The following is a 23,332-nucleotide window of genomic DNA, read 5'->3' on the forward strand; positions in this document are numbered from 1 at the left end:
GGGGACTATTAAAGCAGAACTGTTACAACTGAAGTCACTGAGATCCACAGTATGACACAGGTTGTCACGATGAGTGTTAAGAGAATAGAGATGACTAAGAGAAACTTCTGGCCATTTGTCATTTAGGATAGTAGCTGAGTTAAATTTGGTTGAATTGCACATTGATATGAATCTAGGACAGTGATTCTCAAATTTTGGCATGATAGGAATCATCTGACATGCCTCTTAAAAATGCAGATTCATGGATCTCATATCCAGAGCTTTTATTCCTAGGTCTTGGGTAGGACATGGGAATCCACTTTTTTAAGGTGACTGATCTGATCCTAAGCTGTACCCAGGACATCATTTTTTTTTTTTAAATGACCTTCTACTTTGTGTCTTTCTTTTTTTTTTTTCTTTTTTAAATTCCTGCTTGATGATGTGCCTCTATAGATGGTTATTTATTGTCTCCAAGGTCATAGAGATGACTTAGAGCTGATGACTGGATAGGATTACATTGAAAAGCCCTGTACTTCCCTTTCTTTCCTTAGGCAATGCCCAGAGGGATACCAGTGTATGAAAGCAGGAAGGAACCCCAACTACGGTTACACAAGCTTTGACACTTTCAGCTGGGCCTTCTTGGCATTATTTCGCCTCATGACCCAGGACTACTGGGAAAACTTGTATCAATTAGTAAGTAATGCCTCTTTTGTGAGTGCTCCCTCTTTTCCCTTGGTGATAGAATTTACATGAGGCTAGGCAGGGCTGGGGGCACGCTGTGCAAGAGGCCTTTAGTGAAGACATTATACAGGATCTTAGGATGGTGTTTCTCAGAATCAGCTGGATTACAGAATTGAGTGAATGTACCCAGCTCTTGGCCAGTTTCTTTATTGCTCATCATGTAGAGCTGTAGAGGCTCACAGCCTCCAGGGCATCTTGCCTGACCTTGGAATCTGCTGCCTCCACCTACCTCCTATCCTTTCACCAGAGCATCTGCAGTATTTCTCCTTTGGGATACTTGGGCTTAGGGCATCTTTTGAAGAAATATTAATTAAATGTATTATGCAAGGCACTGTGCTAGACATTATAAAGATGAAATGTTTATCCACAAGGATCATGGAGCCTAAATATACCCACATTTTGAGATTTATAACACATCTGATGTGCTCAAGCAGGTCGTGACCGATTAAAAAGAAAAAAGGTCAGTACCTTCTGTTGAGCTACTTTGGTGACTCCAGACAAGTCATTTGACTTTGTTGATTGTGATGGAGAAGTTAGTCTAAGTGGTTACTGAGGGGTTTTCTACTTAGAAATCTGCTGATAACCCACTGTTTTCCATTTGACCCTGGCATTTGATGATGCCAGTTAGATTGAGAACGAGGAACATGTCCCGCTCAAGCATGAAGGAGGCTCTTTAAGGGAAGTTTCTTATTCATAGCTCTTAGACCTCTTACTTCCTATTGTACAGCCTAATATTCCCTCGGCTTTGTATCTTGACCATGAAATATTTGTGACTGGTGCTAAGTTCCATGAAATAATTGTGGTTGAGAAGAATAAGAATGAAAACTGAACAATAGTGGGTCCCATGTACTTAACCTAAAAACCCAGTTGTTCCTTGATGTCTGTTTGTTTGCTGCTCCTGAAAGGTATACACTTAGAATCCTCCTTCCTTTTTCTTTTCACCCCACTATCCTTTATGTCATATCCCTCCTTAAAAACTCATGCTGTTGCAAATGGCTAAGGAAGGGTATCACTCAAGAGAGAGACTTCCTGTGACTTGGACCCGATCCCAAAGATGGAATTTGTCTGTTGATGCTCTTTGAGGACCAGCAGATAAATGAGCTGAGGCCTTGTATTCATTTCTTCAAACTTGTTTTAGAACCAACTGACAAAGTCAAATGTAATTGTTAGCCCAGAGAAGTTTTTCCCGTTAAAAAAAAATTAAGCATTTTTCTATGAAAGGCATGTATTAGGAGCATTTGGAAATGGAAGATGGCTTCTTTGTCACAATGAGTGGGAGGCACTACTGACATTTGCTGCAGACGGAGGATAGGGAAGGCCGTTGGGCTGTTGGAGATGCTGCATGTTCTGCAGTAGGAAGAAGTACCCCTCTATGAAGGACTGTCCTGTTCAAAGTGCGCTAGTGCCCCTACGGAGGAACAGTAGCCTACGAGTTGTTTTCAGCCTGATTTGCTGATGCAAGCCACTCAAAGTGATCTTTGCCTTTACAGACCTTGCGAGCCGCTGGGAAGACGTACATGATCTTCTTCGTCTTGGTCATCTTTGTGGGTTCTTTCTATCTGGTGAACTTGATCTTGGCTGTGGTGGCCATGGCTTATGAAGAGCAGAATCAGGCAACACTGGAGGAGGCAGAGCAAAAAGAGGCTGAATTCAAAGCAATGTTGGAACAACTCAAGAAGCAACAGGAAGAGGCACAGGTTGGTGATCGATTCCTTGTACCGTCCTTCCTGCCAGTTCACTGTGACTCAGACCCCATCTGACTGCCACTCCGATTCATCTTTCTAGGCACGCTGTCAAACAGAAGTCATTGATCTGATTAAAATAAGCCAAGTAACAAATGCAGGTGGTTGGTCCAACTATTCCATTTGTCTTAATGGCCAAGTTATTTGTTAATGTGATCTTTTGCTACATTTCTTGACTCTTCAGTGTCCAACTGCTCTGACAACTGGAGAGAAAAAAGGTGGCCAGAGCAATTTGTATAATGCTTCGTGTAAGAACAGTCTTTTTGTTGAAGAAGACATTAGGAGCTCCTTCATAGATTCTCTATGGTCATGCCAAGTATTAAAAAAAATATACATGTAAAATATTAAAGACAAAATTGAAAAACAAACTTGTGATTTCCCCTCCCCAACACTTTGCTTTTTAATCCTTATCCAAATATATATATATGTATTTTTACACTGTTGGGCTCATAATGTAGAGTTTATTTTCTTAGCACAGATCTTCAGAGTTGCCCAAAAAGGATCATGTGGTACCAAGAATGAAGCCAAGTTCTTGTCTGAGATACTCAAGAGAATAAATCCCAAAGTTCTCACTACACAGTTCTCTTCTGATTACGCAGGGCTGTGCCTCGATACAGATTCAACTTGGAAAAGATCTAACAAGGCCCTGGCCACAGTCTCTTCTGATGGGCTGGTTTTCCTTCCTCCTTCTTTCCCTCTTTCCCTGTCTGTGGGAAGGGAGGTGATCTGCACGGTTGCTTGGCTCTGGGTGGCTCCCGTTCATTGCTTCTGATCTGGTCTGTTGCTGTGGCTCCTTTCCTAGGCGGCGGCCATGGCCACTTCAGCAGGAACTGTCTCGGAAGATGCCATAGAAGAAGAAGGTGAAGATGGGGTGGGCTCTCCCCGGAGCTCATCTGAAATTTCTAAACTCAGTTCCAAGAGCGCCAAAGAGAGACGTAACAGGCGAAAGAAGAGGAAGCAAAAGGAGCTCTCTGAAGGAGAGGAAAAAGGGGATCCTGAGAAGGTGTTCAAGTCAGAGTCCGAAGATGGTATGAGGAGGAAGGGCTTTCGGCTGCCAGACAACAGAATTGGGAGGAAATTTTCCATCATGAATCAGGTAAATTGTTTGTGCTGGGCCAAATACACCTAAGAACTTCTGGTTCTCCTACTCTCCTTGATTCTCATAGTTTCGTTTGGTTTTACATTTTTCCAGACCCATCCTTGCATCCTCAGGCCTGCCTCTCAGTGCTCCTCATTGCAGCCCCCTGGGACGAGGTGTTACAGGTGTATTAGCATGTCCTGCGCTCTGATCTTGCCCTCCCCTCCCTGCTCTAAAGCTAGCCCTGGGACAGTGTGGCCGATTTTGGCAGGCGTACTTAAGGAGCTAAGTCTGTGTTACACCAGCAAGCCTCGTGTTCCAAAACATCCAGAAGAACTTTTCTCTTCTTGGCATCTGAACTTCAGAATTTAGATCGAATACCTCTGTTTAAGAGTTGCGTAGGCGTTCCCATCATGGCGCAGCGGAAACGAATCCCAACTAAGAACCTTAAGGTTTTGGGTTTGATCCCTGGCCGGGCACAGTGGGTTAAGGATCTGACATCTCCGCAGCTGCAGCTTAGGTAACAACTGCGGCTCAGATCTGATTCCTGGCCCTGGAACTCCATATGCCGAGGGGGGGCCCAAAAAAGAAAAGAAAACAAACAAACAGAAACAAAAAGAGTTGCATATAACTGTAGGTTAAAAAAAAAGTCCCGGGAGTTCCCGTCATGGCACAGTGGTTAACGAATCCGACTAGGAACCATGAGGTTTCGGGTTCGGTCCCTGCCCTTGCTCAGTGGGTTAACGATCCAGCGTTGCCGTGAGCTGTGGTGTAGGTTGCAGATGTGGATCGGATCCTGCGTTGCTATGGCTCTGGTGTAGGCCGGAGACTACAGCTCTGATTTGACCCCTAGCCTGGGAACCTCCATATGCCGAGGGAGCGGCCCAAAGAAATAGCAAAAAGACAAAAAAAAAAAGAAAAAAAGAAATAGCAAAAAAAAAAAAAGACCAAAAAAAAAAAGTCCTGAAACTCTTTAGGTCTCCTTATTTGAGTGTGGCAAGTTCTACTAATTAATTATTCTAGACAAGTAGTGTCATGCTGATAAATTAGCCTATGGTAGATTTAAAGCCTCCAGTTTTACCCAACTTTGATAAATTGGAAAACTAAGAGAAAGAGAGGGGAGAAGACTTATGGTTAATTATGGAGAATTTAGTATTACTGTAAATTTCATCACATAATAGATATTTTTGATTTCCAAGAACACCACCAAAATCCAATACTTAGGCGATTTAAGTCCCCATTTTAAAGAAAGTTTGTAGGAGTTCCTGTCTTGACACAGCGGAAACAAATCCGACTAGGAACGATGAGGTTGCAGGTCCGATCCCTGGCCTCACTCAGTGGGTTAAGGATCCGGCGTTGCCATGAGCTGTGGTGTAGGTCACAGACGAGGCTCGGATCTCTCGTTGCTGTGGCTGTGGCATAGGCCGACGGCAACAGCTCCAATTCGACCCCTAGCCTGGGAACCTCCAATGCCACAGGTGCAGCCCTGAAAAAACAAAAGACCAAAAAAAAAAAAAAGAAAAAAGAAAGTCTGTAAGGTATGGAATAGAATAGGCTACAGTTACCAGCTATGGCAGTGTAGCCAGTGTCTCTTCTTGTTTCCAGAGATGCTTCATTGTGCCTCTTCCTTGCCTGCCTCACCTCCCAGTTCAGTCTTTTACTGGTCCAGTTCATTTTATCACAGCAAAATCTTTCATGTCCACCCCTCTCTTTCTATTCCTGTTAATCCTGTTTTAGTTTAGACTTTGTATTACTTTACTCTACTGCACTTACCCAGTGCCATTTCATTTCCTCCAGTCCTTCTCTCCTTTGTGTTTTGTGTATTGTCAGCAGATCACTTCCTAAACATATCCCACACTATTCATCACCAGACATTTACAGAGTGCCCGCCATGTGTCAAGGATTGAGCTAGGGCCTGGAGATTAAAAGGTGGTTAGAACACCCTCCCTGCCATAGGGAGCTCACAGTATAGTGGGGCAGCCAGATACTTTAAAACTTTATTTGTGTGCCAGCATTGATGATGTTATTCCATATTTGAGATGTGCTAGGATGTTTTGGAGAGCACAGATCTGTCCTGACCTGGAGGTTCAGCTAAGATTTTCTGGGGAAAGTCAATAAAGGATAAGCAGGAATTAGGTAATATATGTGTATATTGGTAAAGGAGGAGTTCCCGTCGTGGCGCAGTGGTTAACGAATCCGACTAGGAACCATGAGGTGGCGGGTTCGGTCCCTGCCCTTGCTCAGTGGGTTAAAGATCCGACGTTGCCGTGAGCTGTGGTGTAGGTTGCAGATGCGGCTCGGATCCCGCGTTGCTGTGGCTCTGGCGTAGGCCAGTGGCTACAGCTCCGATTTGACCCCTAGCCTGGGAATCTCCATATGCCGTGAGAGCGGCCCTAGAAATGGCAAAAAGACAAAAGGGGGGGGGCAGTAAGACAGAAGACAGGATGTTCCAGGTTCGGAAGAAAACTATGCCCAGTTTGGACATCTCAAGTGTGATTGGAAAACCAAGTAGAGAGGTCTCCTAGACACACGGATAGTCAAGCGGTAGCTCATGGAAGAGGGCCTGAGCCGAGGGGTGGTGATTGAAACCATGACACATGATGAGCTGACTCAAAGACATTGTGTCAGCTGAAAGAACAGCGGGCTGACGACACGACCTCAGGATGGGTCAGACGGAGCTCGTGAAGCGGTCATTAGAGGTGCTGAGAGAACCAAGGCCTCAGGCCAGGAGAGCACAAGGGCTGGAGAACTTAAAAGACATGTTTCAGGAGTTCTTGTCATAGCTCAGTGGTTATTGAATCCGACCAGGAGTCATGAGGTTGTGGGTTCCATCCCTGGCCTTGCCCAGTGGGTTAGGGATCCGGCGTTGCCGTGAGCTGTAGTGTAGGTCACAGATACCGCTTGGATCCAGCGTTGCTGTGGCCCTAATTTAGGCTGGTGGCTACAGCTCCAATTAGACCCCTAGCCTGGGACCCTCCATATGCCACGGGTGCAGCCCTCAAAAAGACAAGGGTAAGGGTGGATGTCACATTGAGTGGGAAGGGGAGACAGTGAGTAGAGACTTCTATTCATACTTCTTTAAAGAATATGGGTGAGGAAGTTCCCATATGTGATGCAGTGGGTCAAGGATCCAGCATTGCTGCAGGTTCAATCCCCATCCCAGGAACTTCCACACGCTGCAGATATGGCCTAAAAAGAACAACAAAAAAAAAGAATATGGGTGAAAATAAGCGTTTTTATAATTTGTTAAGGGGGGAAATCCAGAATAAGGAGAGATGGAAATGGAAAATGGCGTAGAATAGAAAATAAAATAGAACAGTCTTGGGAGATGTGAAAATAGATGTGATCTCTAACAGGAAAGGGGCACCTTGTTCCCCAACACATCAGGACAGTAGAAGTGGGTGTGTGTGGATAAGTTTGTAGCTGGAGTAGGAAGATGACACTTGACAGTCTGTAGTCTTCAGTAATGTAGGAAATTAAAAATCTCATCAAAGGGAATGAGAGGTCGAGTCGGGGGGGATTAAGAAAATATTGACAGTTTAGAACAGTTATTAAGAAGGATAGGAGAGGAGTTCCCATCGTGGCGCAGCAGAAACGAATCCCACTAGGAACCATGAGGTTGCAGGTTCGATCCCAGGCCTCGCTCGGTGGGTTAAGGATCCGGCGTTGCCGTGAGCTGTGGTATAGGTCACAGATGTGGCTTGGATCCCGTGTTGCTGTGACTTGGGTCTAGGCCTGCGGCTACAGCTCCAATTGGACCCCTAGCCTGGGAACTTCCATATGCCAAAGGTGTGACCCTTAAAGCCAAAATAAAGAGAGAGAGAGAGAGAGAAGGATAGGAGGGAGAGGTGGATAAGCAATGAAATCCTGCTGTATAACACTGGGAACTCTGGCTAGTCACTTCTTTTTTTTTTTTTTTTTTTTTTTTTTTTGGTCTTTTTGCCATTTCTTGGGCCGCTTTCGCGGCATATGGAGGTTCCCAGGCTAGGGGTCTAATCGGAGCTGTAGCCACCAGTCTACGCCAGAGCCACAGCAACTCGGGATCCGAGCCGCGTCTGCAACCTACACCACAGCTCACGGCAATGCCGGATCGTTAACCCACTGAGCAAGGGCAGGGATCGAACCCGCAACCTCATGGTTCCTAGGCGGATTCGTTAACCACTGCGCCACGACGGGAACTCCTGTCTAGTCACTTCTAATGGAGCTTGATTATGTGGAAAAAAAAAAAAAAGAATGTATACATGTATGTGTGACTGGGTCCCCTTGCTGTACAGTAGACAATTGACAGAACACTGTAAACCAGCTCTAATGGAAAAAAATAAAAGTCATTAAGAAGGATGGGAGAGGGAATTCCCCTAATCAGATTCACTCTTTTTACTAATCAAGTCCCAAGCCTTTAGCATGGAGTTCATAGCACCCCTCTTCCCCGGACACAGCCTCCCTTTCCCATCTGCAGTCACTGTGCCCCTCAAGCACCCTGTCCTTACACTAAACTGAACTATGAGATGCTCCTCATATTTGTTTGTTTTCTACCATCTGTTTTGCTCCAGAAACAGCCCCTTTAAGACCCCCTGTGTTTTCATTTCCGAATGTCCGCATCATACTTACTCTTCACATCCTTCTCTCAAGACACCTTCCCTGCTCTTCCCCCATCTCACATCCAACTGGAAATTATTTCATCTTTCCATTATGTTTTATGCATATCTCCGTATGTGTTGCTTTTTACTCTCTGTGGTTTTGTATTTACTCATGTTCATATCCTCTCCTCTCTCAGATGAAGTCTAAGAGCAAAGCCTGCTTCTCTGCACATTCAGATATTTGTTGGAAAAATGAATGGAAGACTCTTATCCGCTTTAACCCCTTTCAGGACTTCTTTATGGCCTGGAGCCCTCTCTGTCTCACCTTCACCTCCCCTTTCTCCTAGTTCAACCTCTTTTGGGGAAAAGGGCAGTTGCAGCCTTGTCGTAATCCAACCTGTGTCTTGAGAGCCCTGGCTGAGCTAGCTGATGAATACCTTAATGCCCTTAACACTTTGCTGTGAATGGTCTCTGATGAATCTATAGGCTTCAGCACAGAGTTGCCCTGATTGCACCCTCGTTCAATAAATAAAGCCGGGCTTTCTGAGATGTCCTGCTTTGCATGAAAATGTTCACTTCTTCTAATTTCCCCATCTGAAAAAAAACCTGTAGATTCCTAGAGGCCGTGGCTGACTGCCAAGACTTGCTTAAAAGCCTCACACCATAGTAATAGTCTTTGTCCAGGACTTGTCTGCAGTTTCTCTGAAGAATGCTTGAGGAAACTGAGAAATTAACTAATTTCTCTAAGGTTGTATGCTAGTAGGTGTTAGAGTCAAGGTTTGAACCAGGTCCTTCTGACTGCAAACCTGGTACTGCGGTCTCCCGCCACTGCTTCACGTTCGTGTCCACACGTACGTGGTCATCTCTTCCGTCGGCTTAACCGTGAGTGTGGCTTCAGTGTTCCCGCCACATAATTCAAGTGTGTTTCAGTTTCCTGTACCGCACATCTGCAGAGATCCTCTCGAAACATCTGCCCAACCTTTCTTCTGCCCACTTCTCTGTGAATTACTGCTGTGTATTTAGGGTTTAGGTGAGTTTATAAATATTAGGTTGAGTCACTTTTTGCAAAGTATTTTAATTGTTCTATTTCAGCAGTTCTCAAAATTTTTGGTCTTGGGCCCTCTTCATATCTGTAAAAATTACTAAGGACCCCAAAGAACTTTTTTCTTAATGTGCTTTTAATTTATTATATTAGAAATTAAGACATACTAATTAATTAGAATAACAAATTTAATCAATAAGAAATTTAAGTATTTGTTTACCTATTTAAGAAGAATAATGATAAGCCCATTATATGTTAAACACAAATCATACATATTTTTTAAAAAATAAACTGTTCCCCAGATTTTAAAAATGTGGTGGAAAAAATGGTACGGTTAACATCTTTGCACATCTCTTTAATCTGTGGTGTGATAGAAGATAGCAGGAGTATAATACCTACATTCAGTCTGTGGAAATATGTTTTTTGGTTGAAGTATTTAAAGAAAATCTAGTTTCATACAGATGTAGAAGGAAAAGAGAGGAATATTTGAACAGGCTTTTTAGATAATTGTGAATATTCTTCCTTGATGCTATTCCAAAACTGGATAGTGTTAGATTTTAAAATGGTTAGTTCCAGGGAGTTCCCATTGTGGCACAGTGGATTATGAACCCAGCTAGTATCCAGGAGGATGCGGGTTCAATTCCTGACCTTGCTCAGTGGGTTAAGGATCCAGTGTTGCCATGAGCTGTGGTGTAGCCTGGCAGCTGGAGCTGTGGTGTAGCTCACAGATGGGGCTCAGATCCTGCTTTGCTGTGGCTGTGGTTTAAGCCGGCAGCTACAGTTCCGATTCGACCCCTAGCCTAGGAACCTCCATATGCCTTGGGTATGGCCCTAAAAATATATATATGTATATATTTTTAAATGGTTAGTTACAGTATGGAATGTGAAACTATTTCAGTAACTTGGTACTCTGTTACCTGCAAATCCTTTGCTATACTTTGCACCATAGATTTTTAATGATCATGAGTAGCACCCTGCACTGATCATTTGGGAAGTACCAGTTCACTGAGTTATGCAGGTCTTCCAAGTACTGACACACAATGTTAAAAAAAAAAAAAAAATCACGGAAATTATTGTCACTATCAGTCTCATCAGAAAAGCCTATAACTTCTGTGAAACTCAGGCTCACAGAGTCTGCTGTACTTCTGTGAGAAAATGTGAATGATAAAGGCAGATATCATCTTAGAATCTTGTAATACCCACCCCCCAAGAAAAGGATCACAGGTACCCCAGGAATTCCCAGACCATATTTTAAGAACCACTGCTTTGTTAGAAAGAAAAGGTGAAAAAAAGAAAAAAAAAAAAGGTGAAATATGGCATGGAAATAGAACATTAAATCATCAGTGTGTTACCTTCTAAACTTCTCAGTCGTTGTTAAGCCTCATCCCAGTAGAAGCGGACATGGATGCCCTGAACCCAGTTAATTTTTCTGTGTAATGTGAGGGCCACCCCCTCAAACCAAGAACACTCCAGAGCTATTTTCCCAAGCAAATACCTCGTTAGCTGTGATGTAACTGCCTGAAAAAGAGACCAGAAGCTCCTGGTTTGTTGACAGGAAAGATTTTGAAAACAAGACCCATCTCATAAACTAGCCTAGTCTTGAGTCATCACTGAAACCCTTCCCATCCAGAAGGACTGAAGTCGGGGAGGGGCTGGGGTGGCAACCCACCCTCAGGAAGTGTCTCCTTATGGAACTGGCTCGATCAGGATTAGACACTGGGTACAAGGAGGAAGGAGACAGTCAGCTTTTGCTCCTCCACAGTTACTACAGTCAGCTTCCTGGCCAGGAATGGGACAAAGAATTAAAGGATAATAGATAAATTGTTTCTTTTTAGTGTCTATTGTCTCAGGATCCTAATTCCTAAGTGTTTCTGGGTCACTGAATTGGTCATTATCTTTCTTATCACTGAGTTGATCTTCATCTTGCTACCACTTTCCTATCAGTTAAGAATAGTCAGGTACGTTAGAGCTCATACAGTACCTAATATTTTCTACTAGGCTGCAGGTCTTGAGAGGACAGGGACCATATGTGTGTCTTGTTTCCACATCAGTGAGCATACAATGAGTATTTAATGATCATTTGTCAGATAAAAATCAAACCTCTTTCCTAACGTGGAGACCTAATATGCCAGGTAGTATCAGCACCCAGAATTGGCCTAATGACAATCACAGATTCAGTCCAGGGAAGCTTTCTGTGAGAAGGGAGACTTTTTTTTTTTTTTTTTTTTTCTGTATTTTATGGTGCTTTGACATATTAGGGGCCTTGCTGGCTGGGGAGAGACTGCCCTTCCCAGTGCTAGTTTATAAAGACAGCAAACAACTTGCCAGGAAGTGTGCCTTGCAGCTGGAGATCAACAAGTCTGAGACCCTTATCCCCAGCCTCTTTTTATCTGATTCACACACCCAGCCAGAATTTCCCCTGCCCTCGGTCACTCCAGGGCCAGAACTTACTGGACCACCTTATAGCTCAGAGCCTGTCTGAAATTATTCAGTTGTCCAATTCTGCACATATTTAAATGTGCCTACTCTGCCTCGCCCGTTCCTTCCTGAGGAAAACACAGCGAAGTCTCTGGACCATACTTTTCCCCTCGCTCCTTCTGCCTCCTGACTGACCCCCGTACCTCCCCACGAGGGCCTGGATGACGTGGTGAGGCACAGTGTGGCACACCCTGCCCCCTTCTCCTAAGAACTATAAGTAATAAACCTCTTTCAAAGGCAGTTATCTCTGTGTCTGTCACCTTACGATACCTGATTAAAACAATCGTAGGTACATTCTAAGACATTTACCAATCCTCTGGCCAACCACATTGTTTAGAGAAGTGCTTCTCAAACTTTGTATAGAGAAGGACCAGTTTCTAGTTTTCCCAATTCTTCATGAACTGATACTCTTGTAAAATATAGTAACAATAAATTTCTAGAAAACTTATCACATAATTGGATGTTGTAAAAATGTCTAAGTGCTATTAAAATTTTCTCAGTGCCTCCCTCGGTTTTTTACTGTACACCATTAGGCAATCATATCCTAGAATTGATCTGTGAGTTTCGCCTTGAACACTGGCTCAGGGGAATGAATCAGTGAGGGTGGCCAAACATATATGTGAGAGCATAGCAAGCAATGAGCCGGAGGAGGCCCCGATCCCTTTACCACTCCAACAACATGGAGAAGGACGTATAAGAGCTGGCCAGGTGACACCATCCACTCATAAATGAGACCCAATGAAAATTCTGGAATCTAACCAGTGCAGCTCCTCCTCTTTGGTGCAGGGATGGGCAGAAGCGTAAAACAAGTCAGAATGATTAGGAAAGGGGTCAGAGATGTTGCATACCTGAATCTTTTCTAGAGGCCTATATATAGCCTATGGTATATATTTAATGATAACATTTATATAAAATGATCTATGATTGGTGGTTTTCTTGATGTCATTCCCAGTGATCAAATTCATTTATTATCTCAGAGATTTGTGAGTTGCTTTGAGCCAAGACAGAAAACGACTACACGCCAAGGGAAATACAGACAAGAGAATGAAGCATGATGAACCTAGAAATATCCAAAGAAAATATACCCCTCTCTGCACAGGAGCTTTGTACATTATAGAAAGAAAGTAGAACTGGGATTATTTTGAGTCTAGAACTAGAAGTGGAGTTATAGGTAGCAAAAAATATGGGCAGAAATATTAAAGAGGAGTCCCACAGCCATTCCAGGATTATCATCAAAAAGTATTATTTTAAAAAGATTTATTTAGCACTTTCAATATTTGCACTCTATTGGCAGAGTCCTAGCCCACAAAAACCTTTCACATGGAATCATTTTACAAGAAGGTTAAGGCCTAAACCCTAAGGCAAGAATCTTATATAGTTAAAAATTATTTTGAAATTCCTTCGCAGTCATAATTGGGCAGACTAAGTATCCCAGAGTAGCAAGAAGGATTATCCGAGGTCTGTTGTTGGTCAAGTTTCATTCTCTTGGAGCAGTGGTCCTCAAACTGGGATTTGCATCCCCTGGGATGCAAAGGCACAGGTTTTTTGGTTTGTTGTTTTTTGTTTTTTGCTTTTTAGGGCAAAGACTTCCCAGGCACAGGTTTTTTTTGTTTGTTTGTTTGTTTGCTTGCTTTTTAGGGCCATATCCTCAGCATATGGAGGTTCCCAAGCTAGGGGTCTAATCAGAGCTGTAGCTGCCACCCTACACCACAGCCAGAGTAATGCGGGGTCCAAGCCATGTCTGCCACCTACACCACAGCTCATGGCAATGCCAGATCTTTTAACCCAGTGAGCAAGGCCAGGGATGGAACCTGCATCCTCATGGGTGTTAGTCAGATTCGTTAATCGCTGAGCCACGATGGACACTCCCCAGGCACAGTTTTAAGGAACCTGATTTCTGGGTCTCGAAGTTCCAGATTCCTATGCTGGGTTAGCCCTGTGGTCCAAAGTCACACCAGTTGTCCTTTTCCACTTTTTCATAGTCGCTCTTTTCCCACTTTTCAGAAGGAAGGCGTACCTCTCTGTCATCCCAAATCCCGAGTAGTGTATTACCCTGAAGTCTAAAAGTCTTTGGGGATGCCAAACAAAAGTCGAAAATATTAGTGTCTACAGAATTTAATTTAGGAAACTTAAATCCATTGTAAGGCTTTCTGAATTCACCTATCTCTTACAAACTTCTAATAAGAGTGAAATATAGAGTTATGATTGGGGCATTGGGATGTTTTAAGTTCAGGAGTGGGACGGATGTCACTAGGATACATATTAATAGACTTATTAAAAGTGAAAAATGAAGTCATACTTTTTCCAGTGAAAGTAAGTCTAATTTGGCCAATTGCTTTGATGGTGGAGACTGGCTTTGCTAATTAGATCATTTGGTGGGCATTTTTGTAAGTTAAATGCACTTAATCTGTGACTTTAAGGTTTTGATGAAAATATCTTTAAAGCATATGATAATGTTGGCAGTGATTATAGAAATTGACAATATTTTGATTATTCCAACATTTTCTGTTGAGTTAAATTAGGTTCCTTTAAAGCAAAAGAATAATCCCTGTATGAGGTACTGATATAATTATTAGTAAATAATAAAGCGTTTTTGGTATCCTCAGAAATCAGGAAATGGAAGATGCAAACAACTGGATAACAAATCCTTTGTCTAGTTGGGTGATTTTCAGTTCTTTGCTTTCAATAGAATTGAAAGAGGACTTGATTTAATTGTCAGCCGATGGATCATTAAGATAAATTTTGCTGATAGCTTGCTTACTATGTAATTTTGGCATATAACTTGGAAGCAATTCAAAGAATTGAGTAACGTTACTATCACAAAATTCTTCTGTTCCAAGATACCATTTACACAAATAAGGTTTCTCAGCACTTAAAATGTAATGTTAAAAGGAGGAGATGGAGGGTTACTGTTGAGCTGTGTCTGATTCTTTTTTTTTATTTTTATTTTATTTTATTTTATTTTTTTTTGTCTTTTTGTTGTTGTTGTTGTTGCTATTTCTTGGGCCGCTCCCGCGGCATATGGAGATTCCCAGGCTAGGGGTTGAATCGGAGCTGTAGCCACCGGCCTACGCCAGAGCCACAGCAACGCGGGATCCGAGCCGCATCTGCAACAGCTCACGGCAACACCGGATCGTTAACCCACTGAGCAAGGGTAGGGACCGAACCGGCAACCTCATGGTTCCTAGTCAGATTCGTTAACCACTGCGCCACGACGGGAACTCCTCTGATTCTAATAATAAATTATACTCTCTACAAAATTTTTTTTTCCGCTCTACAGCATGGGGACCAAGTTACACATATATGTATACATATTTTTTCCTCCCATTGTTGTGTTGTTGTGTTCTCAATGTTACACAGCAGGATCTCATTGTAAAGCCATTCCAAGAGCAATACTTTCCATCCGTTAACCCCAAGTTCCCGATTCCCTCCCACTCCCTCCCTCTCCCCCCGGGCACCACAAGTCCATTCTCCAAGTCCATGATTTTCTTTTCTGTGGAAATGTTCATTTGTGCTGTATATTAGATTCCAGTTATAAGTGATATCATATGGTACTTGTCCTTCTCTGACTGATTTCACTCAGTATGAGAGTCTCTAGTTCCATCCACGTTGCTGCAAATGGTATTATGTCGTTCTTTTTTTATGGCTGAGTAGTATTCCATTGTGTATATATACCACATCTTCCTAACCCAGTCATCTTTCCATGGACATTTGGGTTGTTTCCATGTCTTGGCTCTTGTGAATAGTGCTGCAGTGAGCATGTGGGTGCATGTGTCTTTTTTAAGGAAAGTTTTGTCCGGATGTATGCCCAAGAGTGAGATTGCTGAGTCATATGGTAGTTCTGTGTATAGATTTCTAAGGTTCTTCCATACTGTTCTCCATAGTGGCTGTGCCAGCTTACATTCCCACCAACAGTGCAGGAGGGTTCCCTTTCACTCTCTCCAGCATTTGTTCTTTGTGGACTTATTAATGATGGCCATTCTGACTGGTGTGAGGTGGTATCTCATGGTAGTTTTGATTTGCATTTCTCTAACAATCAGTGATGTTGAGCATTTTTTCATGTGCTTGTTGGCCATCTGTATATCTTCCTTGGAGAATGGTCTATTGAGGTCTTTTGCCCATTTCCCATTGGGCTGTTGGCTTTTTTGCTGTTGAGTTGTATAAGTTGCTTGTATATCCTAGAGATTAAGCTCTGATTGTCGGTTGCATCATTTGAAACTATTTTCTCCCATTCTGTAAGTTGTCTTTTTGTTTTCTTTTTGGTTTCCTTTGCTGTGCAAAAGCTTGTCAGTTTGATTAGGTCCCATGGGTTTATTTTTGCTCTTATTTCCATTGCCTTGGGAGAATGACCTGAGAAAATATTCATGAGGTTGATGTCAGGGAATGTTTTACCTATGTTCTCTTCCAGGAGTTTGATAGTGTCTTGTCTTATGTTTAAGTCCTTTCAGCCATTTTGAGTTTATTTTTGTGCATGGTGTGAGGGTGTGTTCTAGTTTCATTGCTTTGCATGCAGCTGTCCAGTTTTCCCAGCAGTTATTGCTGAAAAGACTTTCTTTTTCCCATTTTATGCTCTTGCCTCCCTTGTCAAAGATTAATTGACTGTAGGTGTCAGGGTTTATTTCTCAGTTCTCCATTCTGTTCCAGTGGTCGTAGGTCTGTCTGTTTTGATTCCAGTACCACACTGTTTTGATGATTGTGGCTTTGTAATATTGCTTGAAGTCTGGGAGAGTTATGCCTCCTGCTTGGTTTTTGTTTCTCAGGATTGCTTTAGCAATTCTGGGTCTTTTGTGGTTCCATATAACTTTTTGGATTGTTTGTTCTAGTTCTTTGAAAAATGTCATGGGTAATTTGATAGGGATTGCATTAAATCTGTAGATTGCTTTGGGTAGTATGGCCATTTTTACAATATTAATTTTTCCAATCCATGAACATGGGATATCTTTCCATTTCTTTATATCTTCTTTAATTTCTTTGATTAATGTTCTCTCTACAAATATTTAAACACCAAAACACCAACTGGAAAAAAGAAGACTCATTCATCTCATTGAGATACATTTTAATAAAATGTTCTTTTTAAGCTTAGTAATTACCTATTAATAAAATGTAGAGTATATTTGTAATTAATTGTATTAATGAGATTTGTAATAAAATCCGGGAATTTTTTAAATGTCTTAGAGATTCCTGGTGACAGGAAAATTTAAAAAATTTTTAAGTACAGTTTATTTATAATTTTTTATTGCAGAAAAGTATTCAAAGGTGATCCGTAAAATACATTAAAGTGTAAAGATATATATTAGCATAAATTTCTCTAGGGAATGTGAAATGGAATATGAGCTGAAGGAGAAAAAGAAACGAGCAAATTTTCTAAATAATAAATGAGAGTTTGGAGTTCCTGTCATGGCACAGTGGAAACGAATCCAACTAGGAACCATGAGGTCATGGGTTCGATCCCTGGCCTCGCTCAGTGGGTTAAGGATCTGGTGTTGCTGTGGCTGTGGCGTAGGCTGGTGGCTACAGCTCTGATTAGACCCCTAGCCTGGGAACCTCCATGTGCAGTGGGTGCGGCCCTAAAAAAGACAAATAAATAAATAAATGATAGTTTGATTTTAAAATGTTGATGCTGGGAATTATATAGTTTACAGATACTTAAACTTCTGATTAAAAAAAAAAAAGTTGACTTTAAAATGGAGTAGGAGGGGACAGATACCGTTTTTTTTTCAACCGGACTGAAAAATGAAGACCACTACCGGAATAGTTCTTAACCTCCAGGGCATGTAGTTCCTGTTGAGAGCGCGACACTTCTAAATTCTCTCCTTTTACCAAGTGTGGCATAGAGTCTACCTTGATGAATTAAAGGCACGCGCCATGTGAGTGCATAGTAAAGAGAAAGAGATGTATTTCCCTGTGGATGCCCTGCATAGGGCATGGGAAAAGCATCATTTCAGTGCATGGGTGAAGAGTGCATAGAATTTGTGGATAGTTAACAGGTCACAGAGGATGTATCTCAAAGGCATGAAGCAAGAAGTGGGTAATGATGGGTGTTGGACACCAGTAGAAATTCAACTTCCAGAAGTGCTTTCTGCAAACACTGGTGTTCTGATTAACAGGGATGCAAGGATGGGGCCAAGGCTTCGGAAGCTAACAGCCTCTGCTCAGTCTCTATGGGGGTCCCTTTCCTGTCTCATGCCTGCCTCTCTGTCTCTCTCTCTCTCTTCCCTACAGTCGCTGCTCAGCATTCCGGGCTCCCCGTTCCTCTCCCGCCACAACAGCAAAAGCAGCATCTTCAGCTTCAGGGGCCCCGGGCGGTTCCGAGACCCGGGCTCGGAGAACGAGTTTGCGGACGATGAGCACAGCACCGTGGAGGAGAGTGAGGGCCGCCGGGACTCGCTCTTCATCCCCATCCGGGCCCGCGAGCGCCGCAGCAGCTACAGCGGCTACAGCGGCTACAGCCAGGGCAGCCGCTCCTCGCGCATCTTCCCCAGCCTGCGGCGCAGCGTCAAGCGCAACAGCACGGTGGACTGCAACGGCGTGGTGTCCCTCATCGGCGGCCCCGGCTCCCACATCAGCGGGCGTCTCCTGCCAGAGGTGAAAATAGATAAGGCAGCTACTGACGACAGTGTAAGGAAGTAAACTAGTAGACCGAGGCTGGGCATGGCCGTCTCTCCCGCTCCCTTCCTCTCCCCTCCCTGCGCTGCCCATTCCACCTGCTCTCCCTCCTGCTCTCTGTCCCCCACTCCTGTCTCCACCCCAACCCCTTCTCTTTTCTCCCTCCTGGTTTGTTTCTCTTTCTCTCTTCAGTCCTCCTCTTGTATCCATCCTCTTTTCCCTTTTATGTTATTCCTTGCAACATTTTCCCCCCTTTCCTTTCTTGTTTCTGACTCTGGCCCTTCCTCCATCAACTCTCCTTTATCTTACCTCTTCTTCTCTCTGTCTCAGCACGTCTTTGCCGCCTCTCTCTTTCCCTCCCCCACCTGCTTTGACTGAATGCCTCTGGCCAGCCGATCCTGCCTGGATGGAATGAGAAGGGCCTCTGCCATCACCAATGACCAAGTCTGAGTGGGTTTGGAACTACCTTGCTTCTCTCTCTCCCCACATCTTCCCTCCTCATAGGGAAACAGCTTGGAATTTAAAGCTCTTATCTTTCTACTTAAAAAAAAAAAAAAGTAACATAGCTTTGAATAATTTTCTTAGTCTCCTCTGCAAGAATGAGATGTGATTTTTCCAAAGAGGAATGGGTATCAGGATGCTGAGGGTAGGAAGTGGGCACTAGGAGGGCCAGGCAAGGAGAGGTTAAGGAAACCAGTGGGGAACTGGACCTAGACATTTAAAAGAGATTGAGATGGAAATAAATCAAAGGAGGGGAAGGTAGGAGGTGGGGGCAAGAACACATGGTATATGGGGGAGGAAGGAAAAGGGAAACAAAAGATGAATTTTAAATGTAATCAGATGTCAGGCTCTGGAGGAGTTGCATGTAATAGCTTCACAAAATCATTTGTCTAGGGGTTAGGATAATGGCTCCCCTCTTTGGGAAAAGCCATCTCTTAATATTTCTTTAGATTCTAAGCTGTTTATACCTTTTTTGTAGTTTTAAATTCTTATAACCTCAGTGACCCTAATCCTTTCTGCCTCAATTCCTTAACTTTGCTCAGTCCTTCCTTAGCTGGTCTAAGCTTCTTAAGATAGCATGTTGGTCTGTTTGGTTCTAACACTTGAGTTTCTTCTAACACGGCATGAAGATAGCCAACCCTTTAATTAGCATGATGCATGTGTGAAGGAGAACTGGACAATCAAGGATGGAATTATTCAGAATGAGCTGTTTTTAGCAGTTGAGGACAGTTGTTGACAGTACAGATAAAAATTTGAAAGGCAGTTAGGCGAGTCGACGTTGTCCTTTCTCTTCCAGCCTTTTTATTTAAAAGCAAAATATTTTCCCCTTACATTTGTATAGCTCTTTACAAGCCACAAATTACTTTTACATGCATTATTTGCTCTGAATAAAAATTCCATAAGGTTGACAAGGTGGAGCTGATTATTCCTGTTTTTGAGGTGATGAAAAAGTCTCAGAGAATTTGTACTCCTTGAGGTTACGCAGTTCATCACCGATAGAACCAGAATCTTAAACCTTTCAGAAGCCTCAGTCTTTTGTTTCCCAGAAGATTGAATGACCTCTCTGCCTCATCACATGGCCGTAGCTCTTCTGGAGAACTGTTTAAGATCAAGAATAATAGGAACACCTTTGCTGCACAGCAGAAATTGATGGAACATTGTAAATCAACTGTAATTTTTTTAATTTAAAAATTGATTAAAAAAAAGAATAATAGGAACAGTAATAATAACAAACAGTGGTTCCAAAGTGCCGTCCCTGCAAAACCAGATTTCTGGCCAAAATGAATGTTATAGATGGCTATCTTTCAGTATAAGCTTTGATTTTCACTAATTCTTTGTCTAGATATAAATTTTGGGCTCCACAATTAGATAATTATATTCCCTGAAAAAAACAAGAGGTGACAGCAACAGAGAATGAGTGGGTCAGCATGGATAGTACAGTTGGGATCATTCAGATGTTGAGAAGCAATGTAAATTTTGATATTCTGGCAGTTTTAAAAAATATTTAACCCAAATAATATATCTTGCTCTTTCTTTGAAGAGAAGGTATTAGACAAGGTGTCCAGGAAGAAGGAGCTTGAACTTCAGCTTAAAGGCAAATGAGCAGGTTTGCGGGTTTTGTTTTTGTTTTTTTAGCAGCTTCTGTTACATGGTGTGGGAGAAAAATTTGAGAGGCACTTGAGCAGATGGCTGTGGAACGTAAGGCTATCTGCACCGCCTTACGTTGTGGCCCACGGAATGCTGCCTTTTAGGTTTGGGGGCTCCTGCACACCGAGTGCCCTGTAAGCACAAGGAGATTTTTTGCAGTGTTCCCAAGTGATGATGGTGACAGACTAGAGGATCCCCAAGGGCAGACGGTCGGATTCCAGAGAGGCAGGAAGATGGAGTGGGCAAGACAATTTCATTCCCAAGGGCTTCATAACTAGGAAAAAGGATTTTGTTAGAAGCCATAAAGAAGTACCTCCTAGCTGTTAATGGTGTGGGGAAATAGCTGTTATATTAATAGGCCTAAAATACAAAACAAAAACAGAATGGGTATAGTTTGTGTGGTGTGATATCAGATCTATGTAAAGACAAATTGCATGCAGTAAAAAGATGACTGACAGTTAACAGTAGTTGCTTTGGGGAGGGGAAATTATTGGAGACTTTCTTCCTTACACTTGCTTGTTCTTTCTAGCTTTCTACAGTGGGCCTAATAATTATAGCCACCATATACTGAGTTTTGACTACACAATGCAAAAAGCATTTTATACATATGATCTCATTTCATTTCCTTTTTTTTTTTTTTTTCTTTTTAGGGATGCACCTGTGGCATATGGAAGTTCCTAGGCTAGAGGCTGAATCAGAGCTGCAGCTCACCACAGCTCACAGCAATGCCAGATCCTTAACCCACTGAATGAGGCCAAGGATCAAACTCTTGTCCTCACGGATACTCGTCAGATTCATTACCACTGAACCACAACAAGAACTCCCTCATTTAATTCTTACAACCTCCCCATTCAGTACAAACCACCAGGTGGTTTTATACAATTAATATATAGACTCAGAGTTCCTGTCGTGGCTCAGCGGAAACGAATCTGACTAGTATCCATGAGGACGTGGATTCTATCCCTGGCCTCACTCAGTGGGTTAAGGATCCGGCGTTGCCTTGAGTTGTGGTGTAGGTTTCAGACGAGGCTCAGATCTGGCGCGGCTGTGGCTGTGCCTGTGGCATAGGCTGGTGGCTACAGCTCCCATTCCACCCATAGCCTGGGACTCTCCATACACTGTGTGTGTGGCCCTAAAAAGACAAAAAAATAAAAGATACACTTAGAGATTTAGTGACTTGTAGAAATGGGACCAAGGTCTTCCTGATGCCAAGAGACCTTCCTGACTCCTTACTTGGAAAGTAAGAAAACAGTCATTTATCATAGGGAAAATTAATATGTTCATTATATGCAGCCCAGGCCAGGTGAGCAGTTAATACCTCTTTGGGCTAGAAGATAGTGGTTCTTACTGTCTGAACATTTTTATGTGTCTGCAGCCACAGATTAACTTTGTCTTCGCCCAAACCATCAGAATGCTTCCAGTTACATACTTGTGCTTTATGGAGTGGTATAGGAGCCACAGAGGGTCCACAAGCTGATTGCACACAATATTAATGCTTGGGCTGTGCCACGTCTATATTTTTTCTTTAGGCTCAAATTAAGTAATATAATATTCCTGGAGCTCCCATGGTGGCTCAGCAGGTTAAGAACCCAACATAGTGTCTCTGAGGACTTGGGTTTGATCCCTGGCCTCGCTCAGTGGGTTAAGGGTCTGGAGCTGCTGCAAGCTGCAGCATAGGTTATAGATACAGATCAGATCCAGTGTTGCCGTGGCTGTGGCATAGGCCAGCAGCTGCAGCTCCGATTCAGCCCCTAGCCTGGGAACCTCCATATGCTGCAGTTGATGGCCGTAAAAAGAAAAAAAAAAAAATGTAATATTCTCTATGGAAAAAAAAGACATCCAGATATCACCTCATTAAACTCTCATCAAAAACTATTTCACAGCTTCATTATTTTTCAGTTGTGATTGACTGGTGATGATTTTTGGATAGTTTAAGAATCTTCACTTTTGCTTTTTGCTGAAACAGAGTGTAAGGGGCCCTTTCCCATATCTTCATCTCTGAGCTGGAAAATCATTGCTCTTCACTCATAAAGGAAGCAGGTGTCACTGACCATCCCAAAATCACACATAACTTAGAAATCACATTGCAGGTATAAGCGTTGTCTCACTTAATGCGCAATCCCTGCCTCTGAGTTAGACACCACTGTTGTCTGCATTTTACTGAGGAGGCAGCCACGGCTTACAGAAATAAAGGAACTTGTCCAAGATTGCCCAGTAAGCAGTAGAGTTAGTATTTGAATCCAGGCAGTCTAACTCCAGAGTGTTAACCAGTAACCATTACACTATGCTAACCAGAAGCCCAGGTTCTTTATTTACTCTTGTGATCCTGAAACGTTAACGTCTTTAAGCCCATTTTCTTAACTGTAAAAAAGAGATGAAGGGACCTTTGTTTTAAGGCTATTTGAAGATTAAACGTAGTAACATTTGTAAAATGTGAAATGTATTACTTGTTCCATCCTTGGTATTCAGAAAGGCAGTTTCCATTCCTTTCCTTTCCTTTTTGGGCCTTTTTAGCCAGAGAACTAGACAGTGGAATTTCTACTGAATTACTGGACTTGGAGAGAGTCAGATTTCTTCTAAAATTCTAAAGATTCTTTGAGAAGGAGAAACTATTGTACAGTTATTTTAAGGCAGACTACAGCAGAATTTTTGTAGAATACCATAAAAATTTTAGAAAGGCTTGAACAAGAGATAAATGGCTAGGTTCTAAGGCCACTTCTAAAATGCTCTAGATTTTAGTTCCAAGAAAGGTGACTGGCTGATAAATTTCCAGTTACATATTTCTGTGTGAAAGCAGTTTAGATCAATCACAAATTGAGGTTCCTTGGGTAGATCTGTGGAAATGTGGGCAAAACCTATCATCTGCAGATATTTTGGAATAGCTCTTTGAGAAGGACAGCTGTAGTTTAGGAGCTTGGAAGTCAGTGGCTGAATGCCTAAT

At 42.6% G+C, this 23,332-nt stretch overlaps 1 protein-coding gene across 14 annotated transcripts in view; it reads left to right on the top strand.

Annotated features, from left to right (window-relative positions):
• SCN8A (sodium voltage-gated channel alpha subunit 8) overlaps nucleotides 1-23,332 on the top strand; it is a 192,699-nt gene that overhangs the window by 109,460 nt on the left and 59,907 nt on the right. For 9 of the 14 annotated variants that reach the window (XR_014803177.1, XR_014803178.1, XM_084955573.1 and 6 more), the window contains 4 exons: nucleotides 531-672; nucleotides 2,211-2,417; nucleotides 3,265-3,558; nucleotides 17,860-18,222. Coding sequence is in view for 10 of the 14 variants with exons in the window: in XM_084955573.1 (XP_084811699.1) it covers nucleotides 531-672; nucleotides 2,211-2,417; nucleotides 3,265-3,558; nucleotides 17,860-18,222 (1,006 nt within the window). In the remaining 4 variants the exon portion in view is untranslated. Of the gene's footprint in view, nucleotides 1-530; nucleotides 673-2,210; nucleotides 2,418-3,264; nucleotides 3,559-17,859; nucleotides 18,256-23,332 lie in introns of all 14 variants that reach the window. The other 5 variants (XR_014803176.1, XM_084955570.1, XM_084955571.1 and 2 more) reach the window with 1 other exon arrangement.

The sequence above is a fragment of the Sus scrofa genome, chromosome 5 (assembly GCF_054392235.1).
Source record: "Sus scrofa isolate SSC_HxYL_T2T_F1_AM1 chromosome 5, Sscrofa_HxYL_maternal_Yorkshire_Landrace_v2.0, whole genome shotgun sequence".
Taxonomy (NCBI): domain Eukaryota; kingdom Metazoa; phylum Chordata; class Mammalia; order Artiodactyla; family Suidae; genus Sus; species Sus scrofa.